This window comes from Rhea pennata, chromosome 5, assembly GCF_028389875.1.
Source record: "Rhea pennata isolate bPtePen1 chromosome 5, bPtePen1.pri, whole genome shotgun sequence".
In the NCBI taxonomy this organism is placed as follows: Eukaryota; Metazoa; Chordata; class Aves; order Rheiformes; family Rheidae; genus Rhea; species Rhea pennata.
The window spans coordinates 5215917-5235053 of record NC_084667.1 but is presented as its reverse complement, the minus strand read 5'-3'; the positions used below and the strand labels follow the sequence as shown (position 1 = coordinate 5235053).

Below are 19137 nucleotides of genomic sequence, written 5' to 3'. Positions count from 1 at the left end.
CGCGCAGCGGCGACGCCGCGGCGGAGCCCAAGACCGGGATTCAGGAAGGTTCTGGAGGAACCGCGGGCCGCCCGCTCCCGCGGGGCCGCCCCGCGCAGCCGCCACCGGCCGCGCGCGCGGCGGGCGCCTCAGGGCCGCGCGGGGCGGCGCCGGGGCGGGCCGAGGCGCGGGAGGGCGGCGCCATCTCGGCGCTCGCGGAGGCGCCATCTCGGCGCGGCCGCCATGGCCGCTGCCGCTTGGCGCTGCGCGCTGCGCGGCGGGAGGGCTGCACCCGCGCCGCGCTGCTCGCCGCGCCGCCTGGCCGCCGCCGCCGCCCGTTCCGGCTCCTCGGTGAGTCGGGAGGCGCCTCCGACCGCCGCCGTTGTGTGGGGGCTGCGCCGGGCGCGGGGAGGGCGCCGAGGGCTGCGCGCAGCGGCGAGGCGTGCGGAGGTGCCGGCGGCGCCTCCGGGGAGCTGCCGGAGCGCCAGCTCCTAAAAGCGGGCGTTCAGGCGGTAATTCGGGCTTCGGAGCCGTTCAGGAGAAGAGGGGAAAGTTCCTAACGGTAACGATCGCGCCGAGAATGGAAACTCAGTGTAAACCCCGTATTTAAGACTCTCCAGGATTTTAAATGCTTTTATTTTAATGCGATCCCTGTCTTTTTTTTAAGGGTTAAAATTGATTGTATTTAACTGCTTTTCTGCTGGTCTAATCAAAATGTCCACTTGGATAATTTTTAAGCAGGCCTCGTTCCTTCAAGCCCGATTGCTGTTACACTCATAAGGACAACCTGGGTGCAAAAGGGTTTTTGGAGCAGTAATACCAGTTTTTCAGAGCACTTGCTGTTTCTTGCTGGTCAGTTCTCTTCGCAAAAACTGCAAGTTAGTATCACAATTGCAACAGAGTTTGGTGTATATGCATTTATTTTTCTCTCTCTTTCCTTTTTTTTTTCTTTAATTATTAGTCCTCAAGCAGCAGAGACGAAGCTTTAAGAGACAGACGTGCCCAAATTCTGTCACGTGGCCTTCCGAAGCAAAAACCAATAGAAGGGGTTAAACAGGTATTGGTTTTGGCTTCTGGAAAAGGGGGAGTTGGAAAATCAACAGCAGCAGGTAAAACATTTTCTGTGCAGCCTGTTGTATTGAAAGACAATAAAAGTACATATCTAGCTGTTTATATGTTAATGTGGTTTCTGAAACCACGTTGTTGCAGCTGGAAACAATAAAATCTGACAGATCAGTTCCGTTATGCGGTAGTCCGTAAACTTAAAAAGTTTATTTTTACATTTAAAGTTTTATTTTGCAGCCCACTCAAATAAGTGTGCCCTTCTTTCCCCTCCCCCCCCTTCCTACTCCCTTTTTCTTGCTTTATGTAAATAACACTAATATACCTACTTGGAAGACTTCAAGATCAGGTCTCTGTCCAATTTTCTCAACTACTTGTACAGGTGTTTCATAAATGAAACAAGTTGTAAACCACACAAATTGGTAAGAGCCTGATGGAGCACCTTGAACTCTTGACTTCCTTCTCTCCCATCCCCTGCTATTAAGTTTTTGAATTAATATTTTTATGTGGAGTTCATGGTACAGGAGTTACTAGTACTGCAGAAATTTGCTTAAAATTAAACAAAGATGACAGTAAAGATAAACCTTGGAAAACATCTCCATTAAGTTTTATAAATCTATTTAAAGATCTCTTTTTAGCATCCAGCTTAGGAAAAGTCTTCCCATAGTTGGCTGTTTTCTACTTAAACAGTAGATCTTTCTGAAGTCTTCTGTTCATCTGTATTTGTTTTGAATAACAAATTGATGTAGCTCTTAATTTCTTGTTTTGTAGTTTGTATTTCATCCATGCTTGGAGAGGACTGGCTGTCTAATAAATACTAGAAACAAGCACGTCATACTTAGTAAGAGCAGCTATAGTTCAAAAAGTGTGGGCTTATTTATTTTAGATCTCCTTTATGTAAAGGCATGTAAAACAATCAATACTTATATTTTTTAATGATGGACCTTTTCATTCATGGTTATATTTCAGTGATTGGTTGTTGTTTTCAAGTTACAGAGAATACCTGATTATCTGTTTCTAAATCAATGATAAGTTCAGCTTATGCTCCTCATGTCTGTAAATGAATGTACTAATATAAGTTCTACTACATGGCATCTGAATGTGATTAGTATGTGAAATGCAGAACATGTATAAACGTGAATTTAATAATAAACAAGCAGGGTTCAACAAGTTTTAGATGTTGAGTTATAAGTTATAAATGAATCATTCAAATGCTAATGTATTGGAATGAGACTTGTGCTAATTAATGTATTTATAATACTGAGAAGAAAGAGACCTGAATTTGTATTCCTGTTTATTCAAATGAGAATAAATTTCATGGTTCAGATAGACAAATGAATATCAGGTAACTTATATAAAAGAACGAGTTGTGTGGCATGATTGCTGAAATATGTATTTAAAATACTCTTATGTTCTGCTTGGTAATGGGAGCTTGTAGGAAACGTGTAATGACAACTCTGACCCATTTTGGAAACAGGAGTTGAAATGGAAAGGAGGGTTAAAATTAGAGGTGACATCATACCTCCAATTTCTAAAACACCACAAAAAATATAATCAATTTTATTGTCTGCATCTCTAATGGACTTTCAAGGTTCTTCTTTTCCTCCCCTCCCCCCATTTAGTCTGTGTGTTTATATTTCAGTTGTCCAGCCCTCCATTTCAGGATAAAGTATTTTGGTCAAGTCTGCCATGGCTGTTTTGAACTTGTCTTAGCGTTTCTGTTGAATAATGTCTTTCTGTTTGTCAGACACTGTGTTCTCTACCACTACCACAGGCTACCACTACCCTACTTTCCTATTTGTACTCCCAGTCAAGTGTCTTTTCTACCAAGATTCCTGCCTGCCAGTAAGCCATATTTACTCAGTTTGGCCAAATATTTTTTTGGTTTACTGACTCTTTTTTTGCATTACACTAAAGATAAGAATTATTACAGACAATTGATCCTGGCACAAGAAGAGACCCAAGTGTGAATTTGTAAGAAGGAAACTTTTTGTTCACTGGAACTTGGTTCTTTTCAGCTGAGAAAGTAGAATAAAATCAGTGGCTGATGTTTTTACTTGCATTTTGTTAATCCTACAGTCCGAAGAAGGTAAAACTGCTGGTCTTCTACTTTGCCTTGCGTAAGATTTCAAAAAAGGCTAACAGATTGAGCCTTCTCATTAGTGTTCAGGAGAGCTGATAAGTCAGTACATCGTCAAGTGTATGCCAGTCATAGTAACTGTGAGTTTTGTTGTTTTGAGGTTTTTTTGTGTGTTTTCCCCCTATTTTTGCTCTTGTCCCTTGCTTATATTAGCAGGTGGGATATACTGTTGTTGAAATTCACCATTTTAAGGTAGAGGCCAAAATCTATTTATTTACTGGACTAGCCTGGACAAAAGTCTGGACTTTTGCGGAGGAAACAATAGGATGTACTCATAGTTCTCTTCCACAGCCAACGTCATGTCTTTTGTGCCTTCTTTACAGATTTAAAATATTCCGAGAACTAGTCAGAACTGGATTTTTCTGTTTAAATACTGCCTGAGTTGAGACTATTGGACTTCTGGAATATATCCAGAAGTCTACTCTCCTGCACTCCAGGTTATGTGGGAACTTGCAAGTTAGGGCCAATATGAATATTCATGATCAGCTTAGCTCCTATACTGGACCTCTAAGCTGTCTTTGAACTGATTGTAATACAAAATCAACTAAGTGCAAGAATCAGATGGTATTCAGCAGAGAACATCAGGTGTCCAGATAGATATCCAGCCAGTTAAATCAGATTTTCACATTATTCAAAGTATACTGTCTTGCTTTTTTCCCTTCAATAAAGGATACTGACTATTACAAGAAGTACTATGGATCGTACTTTAATTTTCACACACAGTTATATGGGAAAAAGACATATAAAGTAGCTGTAAGACAGTATATGGAATAACTTGCTCCTTCCTTTTTGCCTTTTTAAAGATAGGCTGCAGTTTTATTATTACTACTATTACTAGTACCACTACTTAATTTGCTCGTTTTTTCTGCTTATTTGTGATTGCAGCTTTGTCTCTTGAGTTTCAGAGGATGAAATCTCCTCTGCTTGGGTTGAGAGACCCAAGCATCTATCTAAAGTGGAAACAGAAGAACGAAATATATGCAGTTAATCAGCTTAGGAATGAACAGCCTGTGTGTTTTTTTTTTTTTGGGGGGGGGGGGGGGATGAGGACTGTGAAAACACTATATTCCTTATTAACCTCATCACCCCATAAATTTTGTAAGCTGGGAAACCTGCTTCTCAAGTCATTTTAAGTGCCTTCGTACTTTTTTTCTGGCAGAACAAGGTTGGTGGTGACTTCTTAAAAAGTCCTCTATGTTGAGATACAGCAATGTGTAAAGAAAGCATAAGGTTTACCCAATAAAGTATTTTTCTTTTTAATCTTATGGTTGAGAAGATAACACCTACAGTTTAGTTATGCTGAATTTCCAGTGAGGCCTTCTGACATAGTTGAAGCTGGTGATCTGTTGAAAGATACCACTTCTTGCCTTGGGCTTTTTAGTTACTGAAATAAAGTAAGTATTGATAGATGTACAGAAGCTTTAAACAAAGTGACAGTCATCTTAATTGCTTCATCCTGCTTTTCTATCTCTTTAGTTGCTGCAAATGCTTTCAAGGTAGTTGAGACTTCATTTTCTAATGTAAAAATCAAGTGAAAAACATGCATTTGTACGTTCTTCCAGAAAATATATATATTTTTAATATGTCACAAGAAATGAAGAGGTATGTGCCTATTTCTGGTCAGTGTGCTGTCACAGTTTAGTTCAGTACTTACTTAATCTCTAATTTTAAAAATGTTGGCTAGAGACAGGTAAGGATAACTACAGTAGGGTTACTTTATTTTCTTAGTATAGTATCTCTAGTTTCTAAAAGGCAAATAGGTATCTCAAAGACTTTTCTTAACATTTTTCTGTGGCAAAATACTTAGTGTTTTTGTTTTGCAGTGTCCCCCCTGAAAGCTTGGAGCTTGCATATTTTTGCTGATTAGCTTTAATTTGATAGCCTACTAACAAGTGCTGATTGAAATGTGGGTACTGCTGCCACTGAAGCTAGTAATACTATGGAGGTGCATAAAGCTAAGAAATAGTAGGATGAATGCAATTATTAAAAGTGATGATCAGTATTTATAATATTTTTTTCTCTTGTAAGAAACCGTAATATCTAAATATGTAGGAGTTAATATGTAGGAGTTGCATTTAATCTTTTTTTTTTTTCCTTCCTCTTTCTTGCAGTAAATATAGCCCTCGCACTAGCAGCAAATGATTCGGTAGGTGAACATCTAATTATCAGCCTTAATGTAAAAAAGCGTGTGAGTCATAAATAAAATGGTTACTGCTGGCAGCAGTCATGTACATTAAATCAAAGCATTTATGCTGTCAGTTAATTTCTTTATTTTTCATAGACTTTTGGGTTTGTATTTATTTGTTTGTAGTGTGTCAATATCATGAATGATTAAATAGGTCTCTTTCTTATCTGGGTTTGGCTGTTCCCTTTCCCTTGTGTATCTAATTTCACGTGCAATTCTGCAAGCATGAGTAGACATATTAGAGGATGCTTGTAGAGGCTGGAGACTTGGATTTTTTTTATTTTTATTTATTTATTTATTTATTTTGGAGTGGTACTATATTATTGTCCAGCAAAGCTCAAACTGTAATTTAGGCTGCAAACAGGCAGCAGGAACCATTTGAGTGTTAAAAATGAGGAGCCTTTATTTCTGTCTGTTCCTATAAACTGGGAGTAGTTCCATTAAGTCCATTTATTGTCACAAAAGTAATCTCAGAAGCAAGCTTTGGGTTCTTAAATTCCTGTGCTAGGATGTATAATACAGGATTTATACCATAAAGCATTAAAGCAATAAATACAAAACAAAATAGTTTAGGCTTTAGAAGAGTTTTCTATGGGGATGTTGTGTGAGTCTTTTGAAGTATGGTGAAAGTTCAAGTTCATTGATGATCTGCCTTGATGCAAGGGTCAGAAGATACATGGGCAGAAATAAATCCTTAAGATGAAGCACTGCTTTACAAATGAAAATAATCTAGGAATATGTTTTAAGTGTGGCTTAGGAATTGCATCACATGTGTGGATGAGGATTAATCAGCATGGATTGATTAGGAGTAGTCAGCATGGATTCACCAAGGGGAAGTCCTGCTTAACTAATTGGAGAGCTATGATGGAATGACGGGCTGGGTAGGTGAGGGGAGAGCAGTGGACGTTGTGTACCTTGACTTCAACAAGGCTTTTGACCCTGTCTCCCATAACATCCTCCTAGAGAAGCTCAGGAAGTGTGGGTTAGACGAGTGGACAGTGAGGTGGATTGAGAACCGGCTGAAAGGCAGAGCCCTGAGGGTCGTCATCAGTGGCGTGGAGTCTAGCTGGAGGTCTGTGGCTAGTGGCGTCCCCCAGGGCTCTGTACTGGGCCCCATCCTGTTCAGCTTCTTCATCAGTGACCTGGATGAGGGGACAGAGTGCCTCCTCAGCAAGTTTGCTGATGATACCAAGCTGGGAGGAATGGCTGACACGTCTGAGGGCTGTGCTGCCATTCAGAGGGATCTGGACAGGCTGGAGAGCTGGGCGGAGAGGAACCTCCTGAGGTTCAACAAGGGCAAGTGCAGAGTCCTGCACCTAGGGAGGAATAACCCCAGGCACCAGTACAAGCTGGGGGCTGACCTGCTGGAGAGCAGCTCTGCAGAGAAGGACCTGGGAGTGCTGGTGGATGACAAGTTGACCATGAGCCAGCAATGTGCCCTTGTGGCCAGGAAGGCCAATGGTCTCCTGGGGTGCATTGGGAAGAGTGTTGCCAGCAGGTGGAGGGAGGTGATCCTGCCCCTCTACTCACCTCTGGGGAGGCCTCATCTCGAGTGCTGTGTCCAGTTCTGGGCCCTCCAGTACAAGAGGGACATGGAGCTACTGGAGAGAGTCCAGCGTAGGGCTACGAAGGTGATCCAAGGGCTGGAGCACCTGCCCTATGAGGAACGGCTGTGAGAGCTGGGCCTCTTCAGCCTGGGGGAGAGAAGACTGGGGCGGGGGGGAAATCTTATCAATGTGTACAAGTACCTGAAGGGAGGGTGTCGAGGGGATGGGGACAAACTCTCTTCAGCTGTCCCATGTGACAGGACAAGAGGCAATGGGCAGAAATTGAAGCACAGGAAGTTCTGCCTGACCTTGAGGGGGAATTTCTTCCCTGTGAGAGTGACGGAGCGCTGGGCCAGGTTGCCCAGAGAGGCTGTGGAGTCTCCTTCTGTGGAGATCTTCAAGGCCCGCCTGGATGCAACCCTGTCTACCATGCTCTAGGTGACCCTGCTGAGCAGGGAGGTTGGACTAGATGATCTCCAGAGGTCCCTTCCAACCTTACTGATTCTATGACATTAATGTTGAGTTATTTGACTCAGTTCTCGAAAGACACTTGGTAAATATTTCTTAATTAATGTTGTATAACATAGAAAGCAATACTTACAAATCAGTAGCAAACAAGATACTCAGGTTTTCTGACCTGATAAATGTGGCATCTCTATCTGTGTGTTGTATAAGACAAGTTAAAGTAAACAACAAGTAGACAGAATTACGTCATGCATTTTGCTACACACTTCCTATCAGAATTTTGTAAAAGAAAAGCAATATTTCCCTAAGATTAGCCATACTTGATAAGAAGAGGTTATTACAGAAGTTATATGAAATATGTACTGTTTGTTACAGCATCTGATTTTGATATAACACAGAAATAAAAAATGAATTAAAGAATCTGCTGGAGTGATTTCAGAGAAAGATCTGTCATCTTGAAAAGCAAAACTGCTTGAATGGTTCCTTCTAATTTACTTCAACAGATAGCATTTGCTCTAATACTTCTACAAAGTGAAGTTCAGTATCCTGCAAACAATTTGTGTTGTGGCATAGTCATTGAGTAGCTCAGTGGAAAACGTGAACTAATCGCAGATAAGTTTTCATACCAATTAATACATGTATCATGTATATGTATAACGTGATATAATAATAAAAGCCAGTTGAACTTGGCTTTAAACATGAAAATGTGATACACAACTTGAGTACCCATTAAAATACTTGTATGGCACACAAATAGAAGAGGTGAAAGTCAAGAAAAATTGAAGAAGCTGTTACTGGAGTCATTTGGAAAATCGAGGATTGAAAAATCCTTTTAAATGAAACTGAGCAGAATTGAGTAAATGTGTAATGTGCTAGTCATCTTGGATGGTAAGTTTATGTGGTGGTGCAAAATTGAAGGCCAGAAACTGATGGATGTTAATCAGTGAAGAGCAGCTGAAATTGATGAAAGTGCTGTGGCTTACATCAACTGACAGCGCAGATCTAAGAAGTTCCTGACAGTGAAATTGTGATGTAATGACAAGTTATAAAATGTGAAATTAAGCTGAATTTCATAGTCTTAACTCATTCTCTTTTTAAAATTTTAAATAAAAAAAATCCCTTAATTTAAAATAAGCGATGGTGTGTGTCATGTTGATATTTTATCTTTGGGCTTGACTTTGTTTTCAGCTGTGTATTTCTGTTGGCTAGTTTTGGAGTCAAGGTTATAGAATGAGTATCTCTTGGTATTTCAGTTCAGGCTGGGACTGTTCAGTGCTGTGAACTATAGAGATCATAATCTTTTGCTACAATGAAATAAAGAGGATGTGATCTAAGAATTCGCAGGTGCCTACCACACCAAAGCAAGTAATCTATTGAGTCTAAATGCCTTCAAAAATTGTCTTACTTTCTTATCTTTCAGGTGCTTTTTTCCGAAGTTTATGCAGGTCAGAGTATTGAGGAAAAACTGTTTTGTGGTGAGGGATCTTTGAGGATGGTCTGTCTGTCTGTGGAAGATGCTTGTAAAGGAGATTGGATTAGAGTAGATTCCTGCAGATCTCCGGAGAAATGTGACATCTTATGTTTTTGCTGGTGTCATATACTGGAAGATTATCAGTCAGAGCACGAAGGGATTTCTTGTCCTCTTGTCACCTTTCATCTCTTCTTAAAAGTCTGCCTATTTTCTGTAAACAAAAAACCACCCACGCTAGTCCTGTAGAGTATCTCTGTGGGGTCTTTATTTGTTTTCTCTTTTTTTCCTCCCCCCCCCCCCAACGTGGAAGCTTTTTTGGGTGTTAGTGATGGTCTGAAGTATTAAACCATCAACAGAGCCTGAAACACTGTCAACACAGTGTTGTTGACAGAGCTGGGATTAGAATTGAGGAGTGTCTCGTGTGCTGGTGATCAGTCTGCTTGGCGTATTTTTACCTTTGTGGTTACATAGTAAATAGTTTAGACAGGATTTCATTTAGATACCTAGATACCATGGATCTGATGTTTAAGACAAAGCTTTTTATTTTATTCTATTTATTTATTTCCACCTTCTTTAATGTGAGGCCAGAGAGACTAGCAGGACAGCTTATTATCCCTTTCTGGAACATGAGATTTTCAGTGCCCTGGGTTGTCTGTTTTAGATGGATTAGATGGTGGTAAGAATTGTGCTAACGCTTGTGTCTGTATGAAGGTCTATAAATCTATACAGTTTCCTTCTTGTGTTAAGAAATAACTTAAGATTCTACCCTTGTGTCCTATTTTTAATTACTTGCTTAGTTTGACGTCCAATTCTTCTAGTTCTTTTGATGTACCAGCAGTCAGTTGCACTCTCCTAGGAGCACTTGAGAAGAATTTTTGGGTTTCATGCCAGGACGAATCATATTCAGACTGGAATGACTATTTATGAAAGCTGCCTGGCCAGAGACAATTTATTATAGTAGAAACAAGTTGAATTAATAGATGCCAGCAATAATAGGATAGAGATTGCATGTTTATGAACAGACTATTTTAGTGAGCAAACACCAGCTGTGCATGACTAAGGATGGCACAAATCCAGTTGGGAGATTGCATGCTTATGCTGTCACTATGAGGCAAGCTCACTAGTCAGCTTTCTTTTGACTCTATGTTTTTTCCCAAGAAGATTTACTTTTTTCACTCTAGGATGAAATGATTTTTGTGGTGTGAAGGACAGAGGAGCAAAAAGTAAAACCATATGGAACAAATTAGTATGTAAGTGTAAGCAAATGTTCTTTGCTCCGGGGTAGTTGGAGCACGTGATAAAAAGAAGCATCAGTTTTAAGTATTCCAGCCTAATTCCACGTAAAAGGATTGGGTCAAGGAGACTAAGGCCAAATTTGAACTACATCAAGAGTGATTTTTATCTTTAGGAGTGGCCTTTGTTTTCCCAAGTAAACTCACCAGTTGCTGAGCAACATAATATTTAAAATATAAGACCATGCTATTGTGCAGAGGAGGGCAGCCAGCCAGCAGAGGGAGCGCCAGTAGATGAGCAGAGCTTTTCCCCTGTGTGTTCCAGAAAGCCTGTTGTATTGCGTTTAACCTCCCACAGTGAAATAACAAACACATTGTTCTGTAATGTAAATAAAATTGAAGAAAGTTAATGATTAGCTAAATGAAAAACACTTATTCAAACAATACCACAATCGGAATGTCACATTACACAATTAAACAAAACAAAAAAGGAAAAAAAAAAAAAAAAACCCCACCCTCTTGTGGCTATCTGCCAGTTTTTTAGTATATACTTAATTATTTTATACTAATGCATATTTACACGCATGCACACATACTCTTGAGTAGGAAGTTTTTTGGAAATATGTGAGTTATATGAAAATTATACAAGTCTTCATGTGAATTTACTGTTGTGATAAAGCTATTTTTTTGGTATTTCAAAACCTGTAAACAGCACACTTTAATGACTTTGAAGTTGCATAAAAACCCTCAACTTATTTTTTTTCACATTCCAAACTCATTTTCCAAATATTTGGCTCCTGTAATCAAATTACTTGTACACAAACTAATATCTGAATGCTGCAGTAAAAGGTGATTTTTATGATTTATATACATTTGCCCACCTCTATAGAGTAGAAGTGTTATGGTGGGGGGAAAAAGTGTTGGATCATCTGCATGTTGTTGAATAATATAATCAAATTCATTGCTTACATTAGATCTAGCAAAATAATTACGCTTATGACTCTCTCTCTCTCTCTGTGTCTCTCTCATATATAACAAAGACCTTGAAGATGAATGCCATGCCAAGAGTCTCTTAACAGATCTAGAAGATGACCTTGCTTTACGTAAACATGATTGTCAGAACTATCGGCAATAGAGTTTTGTGGGTTTTGTTAAGCTTGAGGTTTGACTCAAATTATGCTGTAGGCCTAAGCTTGCAATTTACTACCTGTAAAACCGCCGTTAAAGTAACTTTGTTTACTTATCTTTACCTTCTTCTGATTTCCTACTTCCTTGTCCTCCTCTATAAGTTTGGACATGTGCATAAATTTTTTCAAGGTACATGAGCTTATATGTATTTGTTTTAGTAGCCCTAAAATGGGAATTAAATGCATTTCCTCTTTACTGAAAATACACAATTGCCTCATACCTAATTACAATATAAAAATAGATTGGATGTAGGGAAGTGCTTCAGGAAGTGTACCTTGAAAAGAAAGCAGACACCATTCTGCATGTTACTGTACTTTTGTGTATTTTATCAGTGTGTCCTGGAGCCTATTAATTTCAAAGTGTTTCTAAGGAATTTTTATTCTATTCCAATCAAGAACATGGAAGCATTTTTTTTAATGGGAAGATAAACTCGGTCTGTAGCATTTACTGTTGGATTTTTGATGGATGATTAATTTTGAGTATATGCAGTTAGAATTATAAAAGTTTAAAAAGCTTCAATTCATGAATTTTGAGCAGATGAATGTTGTGTTAAGAAATACTAATGCATTTAAATGTTTCGTGCTAATGAAAGCTTTAAAAGAAAAAAAAATTGAGTGCTTTGATTTATGGAAGCCTGCTTTTGGTAGTTGGACATAAGATGTGTTTGAAAGTGTGGCTGAGGGAAAAGATTTGCAAAATCCAGTAGAATTTTTTTTGGTAGATTTGATGGTTTTTTGCTAGTACAGAAAAAATGCTGTTTAGGAGAAAAATAAAACAAATTCAGAAGAACTTAGACAGTGGGTTCCTTCAGTATTTATAATGTGAAGAAAAGCTTCTGGCCTTTCTTCTGATTCAGCCTTCTTAATAATTAGGGTTTGATTTCTAAGCGTCTTTATCTTTGCTTAGAGAGTTAGAAGACTTTTAACAGCTATAGATAGATAATTTCTTTATGCTAGACAATGTAAGTGAGGCTGGAGATGTCAGTTAGAATTGATCAGGGTAATTTGGTAATGATAATTCAGTTTATAGGTCAGATTAGCAAATGAGAGAATAAAGTTTTGAGAGTGTGGTTGTTTTTCAGATGAAACATAAGTAAAAATCTTATGTTGTACATAGACTATTTTACTCTATACCTAGTTTGGAGAAAATAAGTCTTTACTGTTTTTAGAAACATTACGTGTAGAGTTAGTTACCTGTATTGGTGCCTTCAGCTATTGAAAATTCACTGATGAGGTCAGAGTGATGTAGGGGTTGGAACATGAATTCGGGATGCTCTGAAAGCATTTAGCAGTGAGGCAACTGGTAGAAATGTGATTGTGCTATTTTTTTTTTTTTTGATAATTTAGTTTAAAAGTAGTACTTTATTGAACTTTTTTGAATGGGATAGATAATATGCAAGCTGGCCAAACAAAGGTGAATTACTGGTATCTCATTGTGTAGGAATCTGACTAGAAACTAGTGCAAAGTGTTGTAGGAAAAAATACCAGAGAGATTCTGTAGCTGGCAGGAAGTTGCAAGATATTTATATAAAGGAAAAATGATTTTTAGATAAGCAGAAGAATGAGTATTTAAACAAGTGTGCTTTTCTGGAACAGATGGTGGCAAAATTGCAATTACATTTTTTTGACTTCTATCCAGTTTGCAACCAGCCACTTAAATAGTGCATAGCTGAGAGGGTTGGAGAATCAGGGATTAAAAGAGGGTTATTCAGGTGTTAGTGTGTCAAAAGAGGAATCCAGAACCTAACCTGATTTTTAACTTGCCTTTTGTCCTATATGTAGCTGCTTGCAATTTGGGATTAGCTCTAATTCTATGACATTAGAAAGGTAAACTGAGTGTCACTGGTTATGGATTAACAACAGCTTTGAAGAGCTGACACCTTCAGAAAGAGGATATATAAAGATCTTTATATAAAGATCCTCTATATGAAGAGGATAATGCAGATAAACTACCCTTAAGGGTTTGGTTAAATTGCAGTGAGAGCATTAGGAAATGTATATTGGGTGTGAACTGCAGTGATTGTATACATAGATGTGCCTGGTAAGAATATTTTTTCAGAAGTGTTTAAAGAGAGGGCTGTGAGGGAAACTGATATCTTAATATCTGATATGTTGTGTGACTAATGACAGTGAAGTGAAAGTGATGAAGCAGTCAATAAGGTAAAAGCAAAAGATGAAGAAAAGAGATGCTGTAAGTTTTTGGTTTTGGGTCCCCCCCTGCCCTTGAAGCCTTGGGCTCCCAGATGACAGAATGAGACCACAAAAGCTGGCACTGCTGCTGCAGAAAGAACAAATCCAGCAGCGTTTATCTGGTGCTAGATATGATACAACTAGAAAGGAAGGGAGCCTTAAAAGCACTGCACATATATGAATATATATCAGTTTTTAAATACGCTTCTTACTGCATATGCCAAAAAATTATATTTGTTTTCACATGTACAGGATATATTTTTCTGATTTTGTGCGCCTTCTGACCTTTGTAATGTTGGTAGGAATACTGCTGTAAAAGGAGCTCTATAATTCTGGATGTGTTAGTATGGGGGGAAAAAAAATTTAAGGAGCTTGCCATATGTCTAGGGACTTAGAAGTACACAATTAGATTATATGGGAATGGTTATTTCATCAGTTATCAAAATCTTTATAGAGTTTAAACTGTTCAGAATTTGCAGTCAAATAACAAAAAAGCAGGTCTCTAGGAAGTGTTTGTAAAGTGTAGGAAATGCAAAAGGTTGATTCAAGCTTTCTTTTAGACCTGGGCTGGTGGAAGGAAACGGACAAGTGTGAACTTGCCAACAGCTGTTAGGAACTTGACTGTTGTGGTGGCAGCTGGACAGACCAAATGTTATTTGTTAGTAGACAACAATATTTTTATAGGAGGAAGTGTAGCAGTAAGAAGAAAATAGTGGAGTTTTATCTACCTGAATCCTTTTCCTGCAGAATGGAGACGATGACTGTAGCAGTGTTATTTACTGTGTCCTGAAAAAACTTAAGAGCAGGGGGACTTTGACATGCTTGGGTGTGCTTTTGAGTGCTTTATTTTTTATGTGCGTAACCTTTGTATTACTTAGTGAAGAAAAATCTGATTCAGCTTTGGCATGTGATGCACGTGCATATGAAGATAATGTCAGAGGACAAGTGTCCTAGAACTTTCTTTCTTTCTTAGTTGCCTTGTTGGCCTTGCCTCTGATCCCCTGTAATCTGTTCTTTCTGCCTAGATGATTTTTTTTTTGCCTTTCATATTTTTTTTTCTTTTTGGATTTATTTTCATACAACAGTACTTTGAAAGATGATCAGCTGATATAGCTGAGATATATGAGCTATGTTGAGTTACATGGCCGAAAACAAAAAAGTCAATAAAATGTAATTTTAAAATATCTTTGAGAGTTATAACTTATATGGATTAAACTCTAGTCAGCATCAGAAATATCCTGGATTGATAGTTCTGATTAATATTTTCATATAGTAGCATCCAGGTGTATGCAAGAGATTTCTTCTCTTGGCGATTAGAAGCATTGTGCAAATACTGAAAGAGATGATTTGGACAGAGCCTCCCTTAGGACTCCTTGGTAGGTGCCATAATGCTCTGCCATCATAATTAAACCTGAGTAAAGAGTTATTACTAGTGTTCGAGAGAGACTTGCATACTGCAAAGAAAGGTATACTTGGCAGAAACAATACCCAAAACCTCTACTTACGGGGCTAGTGCCATCCGTATAAACTGCTGCGTTTAGAAAACATGAACTGTTCATACATAACATGTTGAATAGTGTGGTGAAGGAGAACCTTCATTAAGCTATCTTTAGTCATGATTTAAAGCCAATGATTTAAAGAGGAGTTTCCAAAAGACTTTGTTCCTATACGCTTGTGGAAGGCATCGTGCAGAAGGGAACGCTTGTGTTTTCATTAATGTAAGTTTTGGAAACTGGAAAATCTGTGATTATTCCTCCCACCCTCATTTGGAGACTCTCATTTTACCAAGCTCTATCCAGGAACAGAAAACAGCATGTCTCAGAACAGGTATTGTGTATTTCCTCTTGAGAAAGTGTGTGGATTTATTTATTTATTTTTCCTGAAAACTGTCAGGTTTATTGTGTTAGCTTTGCTATTTGAAACAGTAGTTGAATTTGCAAAACTGTCCTAGGTAACTGAGGGACATTTTTCTCCAGTGTGTTTGCTTATTCTTTGTCTCAGGAAGTTTAGTACACGTGCAGACACATTTGATGTGAGTGCTCCTGCTGAATCCCCGAAGTATGCAGCCTTTGGTGATGAAGACCTGGCAGTGTCCAAGAGGTCTTGAACTCGATCTAATTAATTTAGATTATCTTAAACCTTCAGTCCTTTCAGACTAAAGACAGAATTGTAGAGAGCTGTAAGGTCGTCATAGTCGGTTGATATTCATGATGTTTTAGTGTTGGGGGACAAGACAACCCTCAAAGTTGCAGTACGAAGAATGTCAGGTTGAAAACAGTGGGTAGGTTTTTCTGCAAATATTTACTTCAATTTCAGAAGTAATTAGGTAGCGCAGCCCTTAGATGATGTTTTGATGGGTTCGATTAGCTGCTGACACATATAAAAGGACTGAGTCATGAATCTTTATAATCTGTTAAAATATGCATTCTGTCAAAGAACAAAGAAGCTCTAATACTGTTGTTGATGTCTTTCAAATTTAACATAAAAATGGGGTTTTCCAGGCTCTCTTAAATTGCAGCTTTCATACATTAGGCAAGCAGTAGAGTAATTTATCAGAGTAACTTTTGAACTTTTTTGTAATAGCTTTTTTAAGATTTTATAAAGAAACATTAAAAAATCTGAATGAAATCCATGTAGTTATGTATGCTTTGCTCTCTGTCTAATAAAAAGAAAAAAGTATATTGAATCACTGAACACGTTTGGTTGATTTTTGTAGTAACACTTTTTTTTAAAGTACATACTGCAGTTTTAATTTACTGTAATAGTTTGCTTTTTTTTTTTACTTTTTTTTTTTTTTACTTTTCAGCTGTAAAATTTCAGATGCATTTGGCTTGTATGCTGTAAATTCAACATGTTAAATCGCTTAGCTGTTAAGGATATCTCCTGAGTTCGCTGTCAATAGTATTAAAATCCAAACAACAACGAAAAAGGAATCTCCTCCGAAGAAAACAAATCCAAAAAATCCTCCAAACTCCAATTATTATTTATAAGTTAATTTTATTTATTTTAAATAAATTTATTTTATATATTAGTAAAAAGGATCAGACTAGCTTCTCAGTCGTCTGGGCTACCTTATGAGGTAGTTTCCTTATGTTAGCTGAAATTCAGCTCTATTGCATTTACATTTAAGATACCTTTCTTAATTCAAGTTTGTTAAAAGGAAGTAGCCTGAATATCTGGGTTATTAATGAGGTAAATTTCTGCTTTAAAAAAAAAGGCCAGAAAACTTTCTCAAACTGATTATGATGCAATGGAATATATTTAAAAATCCTGTTCAACAGCACAGACACTGTAGACTTGCAGGAAAAGCCTCTTTACATTTCTCTGACCACAAACCTCATAATTATTGTTGAGCCTTTATCTTGGTCTCCATCTTCCCCATCAAAGGCTGTGATAACAAATGCCTTAATGTGGTATCAAATTACTAAAGCTTAATTTAAAAGATATGCTTTGAAATGTGAACAGTGAAAGTCTTGCTCAGCGTTGTTGGAAAAACTCCCATTGCCCTAGTAGGCTTTGAAACAAGCCCTTTAAACATACTTGCTTTGTGATTTTGTGAAATGCTGAATGCAGTCAGCTTGTAATACTGGGTAAGGTAGATGCTCAGCCCTTTAAAGAGCTGGCTCCGTGCTACTTAGTTTGCAGAACTTGCTAGAATGTCTTGCTGTGTGCAGGGAAAAAAAAATCAGTGACGTGTATATACATTTAAAAAGAACATATAGAAATTAATCTTGCAAGTCTGGAACGCATAGTTGAAACAAATTATGTTTGAAGATTGTCTGATGTATAATATGTGATTGAATAATCCCATGTTTTTAGCATTCTTTTGTGTAAATCTGTGTGGTAAAATGTTACGCATGCTTAAATGGCTTTATATGCTTGCTTTTTTATTATCTTCAAGATATCTGCAACAGTTGACTCTGGGTACTCAAGTGATAAAGATAAAACTACGTACAGATTTTTTAGAAAAACCCAACAAGCTAAAAATACATTTTTATGTTTTCACATGTGTGCAGCCTGCTAATGAACATAATAATGCATATAGTGGTTTGTTACAAATAAATTTGGTACCTTTTAAAACATTAACATATATCTACCTAAGTACGTGCAGAGTAGAAAGAAAATTGCTTAAAATGTTTGTCAATATATAATGATTCTGGATTGTAAATAAGAATATGCTAGTGAGAATACTGCATATTGAGAATCTAGATTTTTGCAAAGACATCTGTTGGCTCTAACTTGTAGGGACATTGTTATATTTCCTGCTTCAATAGCATCTTAGAAAGAGAACAGTGATAACCTATGTCTAAAATAAAGAACATATTTTTATTTCTGCAGGCATCTTTGGAACTTTGTTTAACTAATAATTTTTAAGATAAGGAAGATATTTTGACAAATACTTTTTTTTGCTCCTTATACAGACAAAAGAAGTTGGCCTGCTTGATGCAGACGTATATGGGCCTTCAATTCCAAAGATGATGAACTTGAAAGGAAACCCAGAATTAACACCAAGTAAGTGTGAAGTGAGTTTTTGGGGGGAGTGGGAGGAGGTGCAGCTTTTTCTTTGTACAGGGGTGAGCACTGACCCCTTCATTGATGCCGCATTGTTGTGATACAGAAGAGATACAAATAGAAGATGAAGACTTAGTGTAACCACTTTATTTTATTAGTGAGGTGGTTTTCAAAGCTGATTTTTCCAGCTAAAAGCATGTTTGGGATCTTGTTGTTTAATCTGGTACACAGACTTTGGGAGTTTCATGGTTTATTACTAAAAACTGTGGAAAAGGTAGCCAGAGAAGGAAGATTATTACCAGTAGGTTTATAAATTCTACTATAACAGTCCTCCCCCCCCCCCCCCCCCCCCCAAAAAAAAAAAAATCACTTACCAAAAGAAGGATCATTACAGTAGCTTGTATAAAATGTCATGGAACTATTTGTCTTTGACTTCTTTTTATTCAACCAAATACGTCAGGCTCTTTAATTCAATTTTATTTGAAGCTGTGTGTTGAGGAATGCAGTGATGATGACTTCACTAAGGGAAAGAAAAACCAATAGACAAAACTTCCTGCTAGGAGGGATTCTGATTTAGATCACAGCGTATTTGGGTAGGAGAGCATAGAGAATATGATAGGGAAATAAGGGAGACTTAAGTAGATTAAGGTTTGAATCAAGGCTGTGTTACCTTTCAGAAATTTGACTTGCACCTTGGCCAACCAGGAGTGAAACGAGTTACAGCCCTGTCCCTCTATAGTGTTTATATGATAGTGAAATATGTCTCCCCTACTCCCCCCAGCCTGAGATGATAGATTTTTAATATTTTGTTTTGTGCATCCTGAGAGAAAGTGTGTGTAATTATAACATCAAACCTTAGACAAAACCAGTCCCACACTATTATACTTTACCTACACAAAAAACAATTAAAAATCCGCTAGGCTTGTACTGAAGAATGATGAACTGATGATACTTGTCGACAAAGGGAATGAGAACATGTACCAGTTCGAACAGAACAAAAACGGGCTTCAGCACCGTGACAAGGACATGGAACTATAAATGCCAATTAATGTTTCTTGACTGGAAGTCATGGCTAAGTAAAAGGGAAATAGTATTTTCCTTACACTTTAATTCTTGCCATATTTGTATAGTTACATTGCTGCTGTTTTAAAACATCCATTTGTAACC

General features: G+C 37.9%; 1 protein-coding gene across 1 annotated transcript in view; it reads left to right on the top strand.

Annotated features, from left to right (window-relative positions):
* The first annotated feature begins 222 nt into the window (after positions 1 to 222).
* The window catches only part of NUBPL (NUBP iron-sulfur cluster assembly factor, mitochondrial), an 87584-nt gene continuing 68669 nt past the window's right edge, over positions 223 to 19137 (top strand). The window contains exons 1-4 of the mRNA XM_062576194.1: positions 223 to 330; positions 941 to 1088; positions 5293 to 5327; positions 17880 to 17970. Coding sequence (XP_062432178.1) covers positions 223 to 330; positions 941 to 1088; positions 5293 to 5327; positions 17880 to 17970 — 382 coding nt within the window. The remainder of the gene's footprint in view (positions 331 to 940; positions 1089 to 5292; positions 5328 to 17879; positions 17971 to 19137) is intronic.